General features: G+C 44.0%; 1 protein-coding gene and 1 long non-coding RNA gene across 4 annotated transcripts in view; one reads left to right on the top strand and one right to left on the bottom strand.

Annotated features, from left to right (window-relative positions):
* LGR4 (leucine rich repeat containing G protein-coupled receptor 4) overlaps nt 1-7,780 on the bottom strand; it is a 121,688-nt gene extending 113,908 nt beyond the window's left edge. The window contains exon 1 of one of the 2 annotated variants that reach the window (XM_002709023.6): nt 7,136-7,780. In XM_002709023.6, coding sequence (XP_002709069.2) covers nt 7,136-7,320 — 185 coding nt within the window. In that variant the 5' untranslated portion in view covers nt 7,321-7,780. The remainder of the gene's footprint in view (nt 1-7,135) is intronic. The other variant, XM_017345627.4, reaches the window with a different exon arrangement.
* Nucleotides 6,328-14,753, top strand: part of LOC103351120 (uncharacterized) — a 219,544-nt gene continuing 211,118 nt past the window's right edge. The window contains exon 1 of one of the 2 annotated variants that reach the window (XR_011387953.2): nt 6,328-6,688. This is a non-coding gene — a long non-coding RNA (uncharacterized LOC103351120). The remainder of the gene's footprint in view (nt 6,689-14,753) is intronic. The other variant, XR_016218149.1, reaches the window with a different exon arrangement.

Genomic DNA, 14,753 nt, shown 5'->3' with positions numbered 1-14,753 from the left:
TGGTCTGTACATAGAAAGCATGTCATTCTAGAACAGTGTCAACCAGGGATCTCTCTCCTTAAAATATCCTGTGTGCCAAGCCCTTTGTGTATAATCCATATAGTTTCTTTCTAAGTACGCAGCTTAGCCCTTAGGGAAACGGGAAAAACCCAGAAAGTAACATCATAGCCCCATCCCTGGGGTTTCAGAGAAGAGACTGCCAACTTAGAAGCACACCTCCTCCCAAACTGCACCTTCAAAACCAGAAATGGGAAGACAGTGAGAATTATAAAACTCATCTCCCTTTATAGGCAAGCAGCTCTAATCAAGCTCTTGGGGGGAGGTTCTACATCACCATTTGCACTGAATTACCTTGGGGGTTACACTAGGAGTGTGAAGGCCTGAGGGAAATCGAGAAGGGAGACCCAAAGCAATCCTAGACACATTCCTTAGCCAAGCCCAGTACAGCTCCAAGGTAAAGCAGCCATCTTCCTGCCAAATATATATCACTTTTCTGGGGAAGGAAAATTTCCCCAAATAGCACTTTAAAAATATAAGGGGCTGGGGAGACTCGAAGTCACCATTTTTGTGGACGCTGGATTCTACACTCCCATTCAAATACAGTACCAAAAATATTTTGGTGTCAGAGTGTAATGAGATTTTCATTCTTTCAATAGTCAATGTTATTTTTTAAATCTCTTACAAAAAAAAATTAGTCATGTTTCTTCTAGTGTAAAAATAGAAATCAAAACAACCAGGTAGGGGGGCTTATACAGCCTTTTACTTAACCTGATTCAGAATATTTATATATAAATCAAATTTTAAGGACAAGAGTCACCAAATGTCATAGAATATAATACATATGCTCCCTCCATAAGTTTTCTCACTCGCACAGACAACAGAGCAGTCTGGAAACCAAACGTATGCCCCATCTTGGTCCAGCTGCCTCCCAAAATATCTATGGCTTACATTTCCTTATAAAGATATTCTTATATTCTATAGGACAACAAGTTATCCCAGGAGTGTTGTTCAGTGGTCTTTCCATAGGGCCTTTCAGTAAAGAAAGTGAAGAAATATACTTAAAAAAAAAAAAAGTTCACTTCTTGAACCTAGATTATTATAAAGGCATTCCTGGACCCAAATCATTTGCATTTAAAATAACAGAGACATCATGCCAAATCTTGTGGTGGGGGAGGACCTGGTTAAGTGGGCTTTTTTGACAATTAAAATACGTAATAGGATAAAAGTATGTGTTAGGGACTAAAAATAACCAACCCAAACATTCAGAATTTTAATTGCCTGGACATGACACAGAATACTTCAGTGTACTTTAAGAATCTTGCTAAAAATAGCCCAGCCATATACAAAGTTTAGTCACAAATATTTAGGGTGGTGAATTCGAAGTACAGTACTACACAATTACATCTTGCTATTTAAAAGGGATATCTAAGTACTAACTTGCTAAAGTCTTTGGAAAGGTGAGAAGTTATTAAATGTGAATGAATTATGAAATCAGACTCTGTCTCATGCAAAGACTACTTTTTAAACCCAGTTTTGAACTCACCCTCAGACAATAGAGCTGACACCTGGCATACAGCTTGACCATCAGGTACTTAAAGAAACAAAAGAAATGTCCAGAAAGGCAGACAAATTAGCCATTGTGTAAGAGAACCGATTTGCTAAGTGCCCTAGATTTTTTTTCTTCAATTAAGGTATTTAGAATTAGAGCATTATATCATCGTCCATCAGGCTTTTAAGAACTCACACTTCACTGAACAACGTTGAGGGTAAAAAGGACTTATCTATATTCTTTATATATAGGAAAACAAACTTTAGCATTGCCAAAACATGAAGGCTATGAGGTTGGTTAAAAAATAAGTTGGAAAACATTTCTGAACCTGAAACCTTGAGATCAAATTTTACAAATTGAAACAGCTGTTTTATCAAGAATACTTTTAGTTCTACTAGTTACCTTTTTCAGAGTTAACGGCACATTTGCAGGACAGTTTTTACCCCAGATACACCAACAAATATTCTGCTTCTATGGGTATTCATATCTTTTCCTGTTATAGTCAAGAAGTGGGAGATAGTCTTAGAAAGATCTCAATGAATCACTTACACAGTTCTTACCATTTTACTTAATATTTGTGTAAATTAACAGGAAAGAGACTAATAACCATGATCTTGCCCAATATTCACTACTGATTGATAAGAAAAAATGAAAATAAAAGGATAGGCACAACCAAGGGGAATAGAAACCAAAACTAATAATTGCATGCTGTCAGTACTTTCCACTATTATAACATGACTAAAATAAGAATCTGCGAGGTAGACTGACAGAGGACAAGAAAATGCCTAAACTTGCCTGGATCCACCTACTAATACAAACTTTGATCTTTCCTAAGAGATTAAGCTGTCAAATGTTACCTTACAATTCTAATGTAAAGAGCCAACTGCCTGGACGTTAAATACTTGTGATACCAAAACTGGCATAAGCACTTGGTTTGACTGGTAATCATAAAATATTGTTGGATACGGCAAGCCTTAAGGATCACAGAATAAGAGAAATACCAGCACATCGTTGCTCTGAGACAGTGAATTCCCCATTCAATGGAAAGATCCCAATTAAACTGGACAACTGGAGCAGTACGCTGGGTGAATGAGCGAGCCCATGTTAGACGGCTATCCTTCACTGAACATGACACAAGGGACCTGATAAGTGCATCAAAACCAAAAATCAAATTAAATAGAAGGAAAACAACTGGCAGTTAGAGCTGTTGACTTCCTTGTTTTCCAGATGAGGAAACTAAAGCCCTTAAAGGGTTAAGCACGTGACTCACTCAAGGTCACTCCTGTGAATTATTGACAGAGCTGGTCTCCATATTCCTGCAGAAGCCTCTTTCCTCTCTGATTTTTAAAGAGAATTCAAATTCAGTGCTTCACTAGTTTATCCAACAAACTATACTTACAGATTTTCATATATTATCTGTGTTTTGATCAAAGTTCACCTGGATATAAAAACTCTGGAAGGATACACACCCTACACAAACTAAATTTGCCCTGAAATTTATGGATAATTCAGAAATGAAAAGATATCAAAACTCTTCTATCAATAAACACTTAATTACCGATTACTGACCTGACCTGCAGGGGGGAAAACACAGCAAATATCTAAAGATACATAAAAATATCCTTACAGACAATACTAGTAAAAGAGAAGGGTATACTGAGAAAACACACCTTAGAGAAGCTGAGATGACGTTTCCAAAAGAAAAAGCAACAGATTCTTGAAAAAAACACCTCAAGGCCTTCCAGGTAATCATCAATCCTATATAAAAAGTTCAATAACCTGCTCCTCTACAGTATACACACACCGTGAAGGTTTGAGAGATTATGACTAATTACGTGTGGAAGTGAGGATGTTGGGTAACTTTTTGTACAGTATCCAAATTACTGAAACAGAGTGATTTTATTTTCCAAGCATTAAGCCATACCCACAGGAAACAAGCAAGGCTATTCTACCCTAGCAAAGCGCCTTAGCTAGTCATGCATTCTGCAACAAGTCTCCATGGCAAATTTCCTAACACACACTTCTAAACACAAAGAAGGACGCCTGCAAGTGAGTGGTAAAAATCCGGCTTGTGTAACTTCAACTGAAAGAAGATTCTGCTTCTCCTGGGATCTTTTAATGAGAGGATCTCAACATTATCATCACCTGTCATCCTAAAATTGCGTGAGAATTAGAAAATCAGAGAACTTCTGAAAGCAAAAGGCAAGCTTAGAGATAATCTAGCGGAATTCAATTGTTTCAGTTTTCAGATAAGGAAATTGTCACACAAACACAAAAGTGGAATGACTTGCCCAAGGCCACACAATTACTCAGTGCCATGGTAAGGACTATCATTAAGGGCTCAGATCCACTACTCTCTTCATGAAGGCACAGAAATAGCTTTTATAATCTTAGAACTAGGCACGAAGGATATCTAGGATGTGAAAATTTGTGCTCCAGGTCTATGGATCTCAATCTTCACAGGTGTATCGTTGGTTACACCAAAGGACAACACACAATCTCCTCCCCATCACCACTGTGACTTCATCTCTTTCTCCCCTAATCTTGGAATATAACTGATTAATGTAACTGGTACCTCTTAACATAGGCATAACTTCAAACCCCTTTGTTAAAATAAATGTTGGAATCCTAGATTTAGTAAGATTACCTTCTAGCACACATCTCAGGGTAAATTGTGAGAAGCCAGTGTATTGTGACATAAGATTGAAAACTGCTGTTCAAAAACATAGATAATTCCTACAGGTGCAGCAAATGGTGTGAATGTGGGAATCCCATCAAGAACACTGAGGATTACATCTGAGTCTGTCCCCAGACTCAGGGAAGGCAGCTTTCAGCAGGTAACAGGCACGGTTAGACTGAACAAGTTTAAACGAGCCTAAAGGAGAAGCAGGTATCCCTCTCTCTGAGGCCTTCTCAAATCTGGACAAAAGGCTGAGTGCTGAGGAGGCTGGATTTGACAGCCCTTCATGGGAATGGTGTCTGAGTTCCAAATCCCAGTTCTGCTCCTCAGTGTAAAGCCTTACGTACTTACTCACTCACTCCAGCTTTGTAAATGCCTGCTGGGTACTAGCTGTGTGGACTCCAAATTGCGTAAAATAAAATCCCTGTTCTCTGTTAGTCCCAGGTATCCAACGTAGGATGGAGAAGTGAAAGTGCTACCAATGAACAAGTCCTTGATGCATAAGGAACTTAGATTAATAATTATAGTTTTGACTTTTTAATTTCTATTTTTATGTTGAATTTTATGGTTAACTAAACACGCTTTGGTGCATATGCTGCAGAAATGAAGACCAGGGAATCAAAAGTTAGGGCTCAGAGAATTAGTTTCTTGGTATCAGTGGCTCACTCACTACAGCTGTGATGGAAGAGCAGCCTGGACGTCCTTGGAAAGAGACTCCAGGTGGTGCCAAGCTATCGTGTAAGATCCACTGGAGTGTGCACACCTGCAGCACCTGCCCCTTCTCAGACACGGCTTGGAGAATCACTACACTAACTGGTTTCCTCATGAGTAAAATACAAGCAGACAGCCCTTGAAAACTCTTAAGCAGGCTGCTCATGGAATTTATACTTTTGAGGGTGAGATGAGGAGTATTAGGATGAAGTAAGGAGTGGCTGGTATGTACTGTCATGCTACCTCTGGGTCACAAATCAAAGAAAACAGCGCATTTGCTCACCACTGCAACTCAGGAAGTGCCGCCTGCCTTGATGCTGGTCTAGGCAATCTCATCTGGACTGGTGTCTATCTGTTCGCAGTAACTTTCGTGAAGCTCAGAGTTGGAGATACAGCACAGCACTCCCTTTCTGAGTTCTCATAGGAAGTTGTCTTGGTGCTCTAGAGGGAGGAGCATGCACTCACAAAAATGTGCTATTTCTTTGCAGTTTTAGGTACTAATATAAAGAAAGCTCTTTTCCTCATATGGCAAGGTAAGTCTGTTTACTAAATTTCAAGGAAGCTGCTAAACAAGGTCTCACTAGTCAAAACACTCAAATCCTGCTTCTCTATTATATGAGAGCCTTGAAAGAGGTTCAGGTAAAGGCACCTCTCTCTCTTGGCACCAATTCCCTAAATGTTTCTAGAAGATTTTGAGGTGGGGGGGCTCTATCTTCTAGTCCCTCACCTCATTGTCACTTAATGACCCTTTGTGAACAAAATGCTCTTTACTGCAAAGCTAACATGTGTGTGTGTGTGTGTGTGTGTGAGAGAGAGAGAGAGAGAGAGAGAGAGAAAGTTAAAGTTCACCATGCTGAAGGAAAATGGCTTCAAATGCCTAACACCTGAAGGGGGGGACTGAAACAGATTCCAAGGCCACAGGCCTCCATGCTGCCTAAAATGCCACCCGGGGAGGGCAAGCAGAACACCTGGCCACCACCCACCTGGAGCTACAGCCTGGCCTGCATAGAAAGGATTTCTTCACAGGGCTGCTACTGCTTTTAATGAGACTGTCTATTTCTAAGAGGTCCCTTTGGGTAGCAATAAGGGAAAAGGAAATTCCCTTTACCCATGGGCCTCCCTGACTCCCTTCCTCTCGCAAACAGTCCTGTCCCAGCTCCTGATGTAATCGCTGCACTGGCCACACAACACAAGAACAAGAGCACACAAGCCCTGCACTCCCTCACCCTATTCTTCCTCTATCGGCGGCATCTGCCAACACCACCTCCAGCACCTATGTCAGATTCTTTTCGGAGGGAAACCTCTAAGCGCTCAGGTTCCCGTTGGAGGAGGGAGCACTCGAGTGGCCGAGCCTTTTGAGTGACTCCCCGGAACACAAGCAGCTTCAGAGAAGTTTTCGCTGGTTGGGTGCAGCAGAAACCTGGCGCCTGCAGTGCGCGCAGCGGCTGAACACATGCTCCCGGGCTTTCTCTCCCAACACCCTGCACCTGGGGTCAGCATTCCTTCGGACAGGCCTCTCTGGGGACAGGGGTATTTTCACCAGGACAAGCCTGTCATTTCCCCGTTCTTGGCTCCTGGCCTCCCTGCGTGCTCCAGAACCCTGGATCTTTGTGGGTGAGCCCGGGAGTGGAGCCGGGCCGAGGTGCCAGGTCGCACTCCGTGGATGGGGCCAAACTGAAAGGAGACTGGCGCGGACTGCGATGCAGGTGTTTTTTTCTCCACACGTGCCGGAGCCCGGGAGTCCCCAGGTGAGTCCCCAGAAAACGTGCCTCGGTGTGCACTCAGGCCAAGTTCTCGGCGCCCTGGCCCCCCACCAGTGGCGAGACCTACCCTGCTGAGCAGGAACCCGCGAGAGCAGGTTGCCAGGGACAAGCGTCTCCAGATGCCGCCTTGGCCCCAGACACACCTGAGTGTGGTGTGTGTGTGTGTGTGTGTGTGTGTGTGTGTGTGTGTGTGTAGGGGGGCTGACTGAGCCGGAAAAGGCTGGGCAAGAGAGCTGCTCGCGGCTCGCACCGCACCCGCAAAGTTTGGAAAGCACGCACGCAGAACTGGAGAGAGTGGCCAGCACCCCCACACAGGTGGCGGCGCCCCCCAGTCCCTAGGGCGCTGGGGGTTGGCAGACAGGCACGGCCGGCCCGGATCCCGCAGAGGCCCCCGCAAAGCCTCCCTCTCGCGCCCCAGTCGCCCGCACTCACAGCGCTTGGGTGAAGGCGCTGAGCCCCTCGGGCACGGCCGTCAGCCCCTTCCCGGAGCAGTCCACCCGACGGTCGCCGTCGCAGCTGCAGGGCGCCGCGCAGAGAGGCGGCGCCGCGCCGCTGGGCCCGGCCGAGCCGAGCAGCCCCAGGGCGAGGAAGCAGAGCAGCCCCAGCGGGCCCGGCATTGCTGCAGCCGCCTCCCGCGCCGGCCTCTCCCGGGCGCCGCTCGCTCGGCCGCCCTCCGACGCCCCCCCGGCGCTCCCGGGCAGCCGGCCTGCGGGCTGGCGCGGGGGCTCTCTCCCTCGGCAATTCGCGCGGGCTCGGCGCCTTCACCAGCCAGCCGCAGCAGCGCAGGGACGCGGCGCTCCGGAGTTTCGCCCTTCCCGCTGCTCCATGGAAGCGCAGAGGCAGCCCCGCTCCTCTGGCGGCTCAGGCCAGCCCGCCCGGCCCGGCGCAGCTGCGGGGGCCGCGCGCTGCCATCGCACCCGCCTGCTTGCCCCGGCCTTGCCGCTCTTCAAGGTTGCGGAGCGCAGCCTTCAGCCATGCCGGCCCCTCGTCCCAGCCCCCGCCTCGGCTCGCGTACAAACACCCAGACTCTTCTCGCTCTCTCCCCGCCGCGGCTCCAGCTCTTCCCGTCCTTTTCCCTTCTAGGGTTGCACGCTCCGGTTCCCAAGCCCCCGGCCGCTGGGTTATGCAAATCATTTAGGTACATGCAAAACTAACCCTTCTCCCGGAGCGCCATTGGCCCGGGAAGGTCTCGAGCTCATTACTATGCAGGGAGGGGAGCCGCCATTGGCCGAGAGTGGGCCCAGAGGGGCGTGTGTCTCGGGCGTGAGTGACAAGGTAGTGGTGGTGGTAGTGGTTGAAGGCAAAAATCCCTGAGTTGGCTCGATTTGCGTGGCAGGTTGTGGATTGAAGGTAGGAAGATCGGAAGACAAGGATTCTGTTCTTTCCCTCCCCCACCTCCTCTTTTTCTTCCCTCTGCAGAAATTAGATCTCTTAAATTGGATGACCTGAAAAGTAGAACTTGCCTGCAGCATTCAGTTAAGTTTCAAATGACTCTCCTCTGTTCCAAAGGGCGAGGACACTGGGAGCTGTGCAAACGGAAAAAAGATTTTGAAGAGGAGGGAAAACGTTTCCCTTCATCTGACACAAAGCTTGGGGGCTTAGTTATACCCTAAATTAAAACACGGCACTTCCCCAGGTTCTTTACACCTATCTCAATGTACACTTGGTAGCCTAAATCTTAGCAACCAATCGTCCACGATGCAAAGCAGACTCCTTTAAAATCGTTAAACACGGGAGTGTTGCAATGGTCAAAGGAGGTGATGTTTCTGAGCAAGGGACAAATTCTCCAGACAACAAAACTGAGCGCTAAGTTTTTACCCTTGAGAAGCCGGTGACAACCTTGTTGTTCGGTAATTATCAGAGGTCTCTGCTTTGTTGGACCTTGAGTCCTGGTGGCCCACCAAACACAGAGTCATTATCTCTCCCAAATATTGCTTTATGGGGTCCTCTTTTCCTGTGTTCTGCTATGCCTTCGAGTAGCATTTCCTATATTGTAGACATGTTTTATGAACACAGCAAGAAAAGTTTTAAAATGTCACTCTCCTAGACAGTCATCTGGTGAGGCAGACCTAGGAGTTTAAAGAGAACTATTTCCATCACCAGCATATTCAGGAGTTTACCTTAAAAATAATGTGAGGTTGGGCACATGACTACTGTAAGTTTATAGAGAGTCAAGATAGAAAGTCAATAGATGAAGACATGCCTTCACTTCCAGTTTCTTCTGAAAGAGAACTTGAAGGCAGGTGGACAACACTCTGGTTCCACAGATAAGAGATCTGGGCTCTCAGATAGTGTGCTCTGCCTAAGATTATCACAGAACAACTGGGTGCCCTGCTCCTTATCTGGGAGCATTCCTTATACTGGCTTCCACTAAGTCATTTCTATTAGTTCCTAGCAAATTTCATGGGTGAGTGAAGTGAGGAGACAAAGTTAGTTTCTCTCTAACTGATGCTGTTAAGATCTTTCTTTTTGAACACTGAAAGACGACAGTTTCGCTTGCTATGTATATCACTGTCTTCTGCTGTCTAACAATTATAAACTGTAGTAAGTAATTATGCATCTTCCAAATAATCCATTTCTTTCAAGGTATGAGCATAAGAAACTCATGTAAAGCTTGATCTAAGATACAGATTGATTTGGTAGGCCTGCCTAAGAGCCCAGGAATCAGCATTTTGCTGCACATCAACTGAGAAGGATATAGGAGGCTCATGAGCCACACCTGAAGAACTTTATTCTTTGCTTTCAAGGAATAAAATCGTATAGCTGGCAACTTAAGTAAAGAAGAGATTCAGATTTTGGAGAAAGGAGAAATCTAAATTTTGTTGAAGAAATTCCTTATTGTCTTTCAGATTAATTCCTATAAGAAAGGAGGGTTCAAATTTGCAGCTTGTGCGAAACAAAAGATCAGGAACAGTTGTCTTAGATAAAGAAGAAAGAAATGTAAAGTCTACTAAAGTGTTAGTTTTTGGTTTTTTAAGATTTATTTTATTTGAAAGGCAGAGTTACAGAGAGAAGCAGAGACAGAGAGGTCTTCCATCCCCCGGTTCACTCCCCAAATGGTCTCAAGGGTCTGGACTTGGCCAGGCCAAAGCCAGGAGCCAGGAGCTTCATCCAGGTCTCCCAGGTGGGTACAGTGTTTGGGTCATCCTCCACTGCTTTCCCAGGTGCATTAGCAGGGACCTGGATCCTAAGTGGAGCAGCCAGGATTCACCAGTGCTCCTGTGGGATGCTGGCATCTCAGGCAGTTGCTTTACCTGCTACGACACAATGCTGTCTCCAAAAGTGTTCCGTTTCTTATAGTTGCTATATTATGTGTGCTAGCATTAAAAATAATACTGTTGCAGCCATCTGGGGAGTGAACCAGTAAGTGGAAGATCTCTCTCTCTCTGTTTCTTTCTCTCTCTCCTTCTCTCTAACTCTGCCTTTCAAATAAGTAAAATAAATATTTAAAAAACAAGAAACTGTGGTTGAAACTCCTTTTGTACCCCTCCCTAATCATATTGTTTTCCTTTTTCCTCTCCCTGAGAAATACTTTACTTCATAATTATTTCCCATACCTATTTTCATACGTATTCCTAAATAATATATAGTATTATTTTACATATATAAAAAATACCATTCAAGACTGTCCTGTGACTTTATTTACTTATTCATTTGAAAGGCAGAGAGAGACAGATCTTTCATCCCCAAAATGGCTACAATAGCTAGGTCTGGGTCAGTTTGAAGCCAGGAACCAGGAACTCCATCTGAACCTTCCATGTGGGTAGCAAGGAGCCCAAATACTTGAGCCATTCCCTGCTGCCTTCCTAGGTGCATTACGAGGAAGCTGGATCAGCAGTGGAGCACACAGGACTCAGTCAGCATTCTGATACGGGATGCCAGCACCGCCAACAGGACTTACCCACTATGCCACAATATTAGTCCCTGTTCTTTAACTTTGTTCATTCAACCTATGAGCTTTATCCATGGTCGTGATATAGGTGGCCAATATTAAATCATTTTCATTACTATATAGTATTAAATTACACCCAGTATGTTAGAGTTTGCCATGGGACAGAACCAAAGGCATATATAGATAGATAACTAGCTAGCTAAAGATTTATCATGAGCAATTGGCTTATGTGTTTATGGATGCTAAATTCTATTACCTGCATCTGTATGGCAGAGTCCCAGGAAAGGCAGTGGTTTAGTTCCAGTCCAAACCCCAAAGCCTGAGAAGCAGGGAAGTCAATGGTATAAGGTCCCATGTGGGTCTAAAGGCCTAAGAACCAGGAACACTGGTGTCCTGTGGCAGAAGAATATGAATGTCCCCACGCTGATGAGGGCATCTTCTTTATTCAATCTACAAATTCAAATGCTAATCTCAAGAAACACTGGAACACTCACCAAAATGTAGTATTTTACCAGATATCTGGGCTTCCTTGCCCCAGTCAAGTTGACACATATAATTAACCGTCACTCCCAGTATTTACTCAATCATCCTATTGGTTAATGTTAAGTTTATTTCTATTGTGTTCTAACAATGCAACTGTGCTTGTTCTTGCCTTGTTCATACATGTAAGAGTTTCTCTAAAATGGGCCTATTTGCTTTATAAACCTGCATTTGCTTGCCCAGGAATGAAAGTGTTGACTCACAGATTGTGTACACTCATCATCATTTGATGTTGGCCAAGTTGCTCAGAAAAGTGACTGCACTTATTTATGTGTCCCTCCGCAAAAAAATAAAAATCTTACCAATACCTCATACTGTTAGACTTAAATATTTGTGGACCTAATGTATACAAAATGCAATCTCAGTGTGGCTTCAATTTGAATTTCCCTGACTACAACTGCATCTTCTCATGTGTTTATTGCACATTCCAGTGTGTTCTGCTATGTGTTGTCTATTCATTTCCTTAACTTGTTTATTTTCTTTTGGATTGTTCATATTTGCTTTAATTGTTCTATAAAGGGGTCAAAAAACTTTTTCTGGTAAAGGCCAGATAGTAAATATTTCGAGCTTTGTGGAACCATATGGCCTCTGTTGCAATCATTTAACTCTGCCATTGTAGCATGAAAGCAACCATATGTAATACAGAAACAAATAGATGTGGCTGTATTCCAAGGAGTCTCAATAAAAACAGGTGTTGGACTAGTTCTGCCCATCAGCCATAGTATGGCAATACTTTTTTCCCCTCTTTTTACAATTTTGTTGAAATCTGATTATTTTTGAAAACACTCATAGGGTTATGTAAAATTCACAGGGAGACTCATCAATGGTGGCCATCTTTTCTTGTAAGTTAAGATAAAGCACTTTCAAAATTCTGGTCTTCCTAGTGAACTCCTGGTGAAGAGTCTAGTGCAAGAATGGGCAAACAAGAGCCTATTATAAGCTTAAAACTGTCTCCTCTTTCCTCAAATAAATGGCTCAGAGGAGTCCTGGTCACTTAAGAGTTTACCTTGCCCTTTATAAAACACTCCAAATATTATTTACCTGATATAATAACACAACTTGGGAGAAATACCTACTGAGTTTAAATACAATAAATGGGGCAGGTGTTGTGGTGCTATGCGTTAAGCTGCCACATGGGATGCCTGCATCCCAAAGTATAGCACCCTTTGGAGTCCTACTAATGTACCTGGGAAGGGAGAGGATGATGGCTTACAGGCATCCTGCCCAAATAGCTATTGTGGGAGACCTGGATGGAGTTCCAGGCTCCTGTGATTTGCCTGGCCCAGGCCTGGCCATTTGGGAAGTTGTGGCCATTTGGTTAGATATTTAGGAAGATGCTAAAAATGCTGTTTATTAAACTCTCCCCCTACCTGGGTCTCCCAAATGGGTGACAGGGACCCAAGTACTTGAACTATCACCTGCCTTGCACCAGGGTGCACACTCACTGAAAGTAGGAATAGAGAGTAGAGCTGGGACTTGCACCCAGGTACTTTGATATAGGATGCAGGCATCCCAAGTAGTGACTTAAGCACTGTGCCAAATGCACACCCTGCTCCTTTTATTTTAAAAGAACACAACTTTGTCAACCTTTTCAACATTTTTTTAGATCTTTTTTCAAAGAATATTTAATATGCACCTAAAGGGCTGGCATTGTGGCATAGTGGGTAAAGCCGCTGCCTGTGACGCCACTGGTTCATGTCCTGGCTGCTCCATTTCCAATGCAGTTCCTTGCGAATGGCCTGGGAAAGCAGTAGAAGATGCCCCAAGTGCTTGGGCCTCTGCCACCCACATAGGAGACCTGGAAGAAGTTGCAGGCTTTGGTCTGGCCCCAGCATTGCCTGTTGTAGCCATCTCTGGAGTGAACCAGTGGATGGATGATCTCTCTCTCTTTCAAATAAAATAAATAAATCTCAAAAAAATGCACCTATTCCTCAGATTCTCCTCTACTAGAAACTAAAAGGTTTGGATTAATGCAAGGCTGGCTTCATAGAAGTCACCCAGGGAGGAATTTAAAAGTAGAAATGTCAGGGTTCGACCCATTGATTCTGTTATGGTAGGTTTCAGAAGGACTTGGTGGATGGATTCTGAATGTTTAAGAAATTCCTAATTCTGATGTGGTCCCCTCACCCCCAAACTTACAACTCTGCTACAGGAGTGTGTGCATTCAATCTTCTAAGAAGCAATGATACAGGATGCTTCATGAACGAGATTCATTAGTGGGAATGCTTGTGAGAGGCATGGTGGAGGAGCAGAGGGAGGCTGGCAGAGCCATGAGACTGAAATACAGGTGTAGCCACAGGTGAGGGACAGAAGGGAGGAGAGGGTCTTAGCCTGAAGACTAAGAAAGGTGCATTATGGACTGCTGTGAAATTATAGAATAGTTCAGTGAGGAGTGCTCAAGACAAAATCATCTATCAGGAGTCCCGTGGCTCACAGGAACAAGCCTGTTAAAGGCCCTCAGTTGTGCAGTCACTGGCTGGAAGCTGCCTGTAGGAAGTGTGGCTTTAGCAATAGGATTGTCTATTATTCTTTCCACAGCCAGATTTGAGATGTGCATTTTCATGGAAGCCTCAGGATATAAGGTATGCCGAGGAACCCTGCCTTCAAGCAGCTACAATTCCATTTGCCTTATGGAATCTGGAAATTCAGAGTCAGAAAGGAACTCAACACTCGTTCAATCACCTTGCTAAGGCTTCAGAATGCTAAACAGCATCCTGCTATTCTTGGATACCTCTAGGGTTAGCATTTTCATATCTGTACAGGTGGGAGAGTCCATCTTTGGGTAGTTCTGGCTGTTAGAAAGTTCTATCCCATGTTGTGCCAAATTCTTTCTCTTGACGCTTCATAAATCCTCAGAAATACAGAGAACTTTGGGCAGCATGTGTGAAACCTCCTAATTTAATAGTGAGATAGCAGACCCTCCGAGGATAACTAAATTACTCAAGGCAATATACCTAGTTACTAACAGAACTGGAGCTTATATGTAGGTCAGTTGCTCTTTCTACTCTATCTTGGTTTACTTTTTATTTTAATTTTCATGGAAAAGAGAGCAGATTTTTGTGTCATATGAAAATACATTTAGTGTCACACAAAGAAGGCTAATCTCAGTGACTCAGATGGTTTTTGACTCACTTAAAAGAAGTTGCCAAAGCCCCTCTGAAATCCTTTTTCTTCAACACCCTCTTTGAGCGTGATTGATGACAACTAAGGTAAAGCCAAAGAAAATTTCCATTCAAATAAGTTGTACATATTTGATAGAAGGACCAAAAACAATACTCCCAACCTTTATATTGAATGATATGCATTCATATAGTCTAATATTTAAGTTAGTTCATTTTGTTTTCATTTAGGATATATTTGGGAAGAGTTGATTCTCTATTACAAAGCTTTGATTTTTTTTTTTGAAGCATTGCAGACAGAGAGGTAGACAGCACATACACACACACCACAAAGAGAGAGACAGAGAGAGAGAGAGAGAGAGAGAGAGTGACAGAAAAAGAGCTCCCATCCATTGGGTCACTCCTCAAATGGCTGCAATGGCCAGGGCTGGGCAGGCTGAAGTCAGGAGTCAGGAGATTCATCTGGGTCTCCTACATGGGTACAGGGGCACAAACACTT

This window comes from Oryctolagus cuniculus, chromosome 1, assembly GCF_051225735.1.
Source record: "Oryctolagus cuniculus isolate XC-2025 breed Fujian yellow rabbit chromosome 1, ASM5122573v1, whole genome shotgun sequence".
In the NCBI taxonomy this organism is placed as follows: Eukaryota; Metazoa; Chordata; class Mammalia; order Lagomorpha; family Leporidae; genus Oryctolagus; species Oryctolagus cuniculus.
The sequence above is the reverse complement of the archived record's forward strand: the minus strand, read 5'-3'. Positions and strand labels throughout refer to the sequence as shown.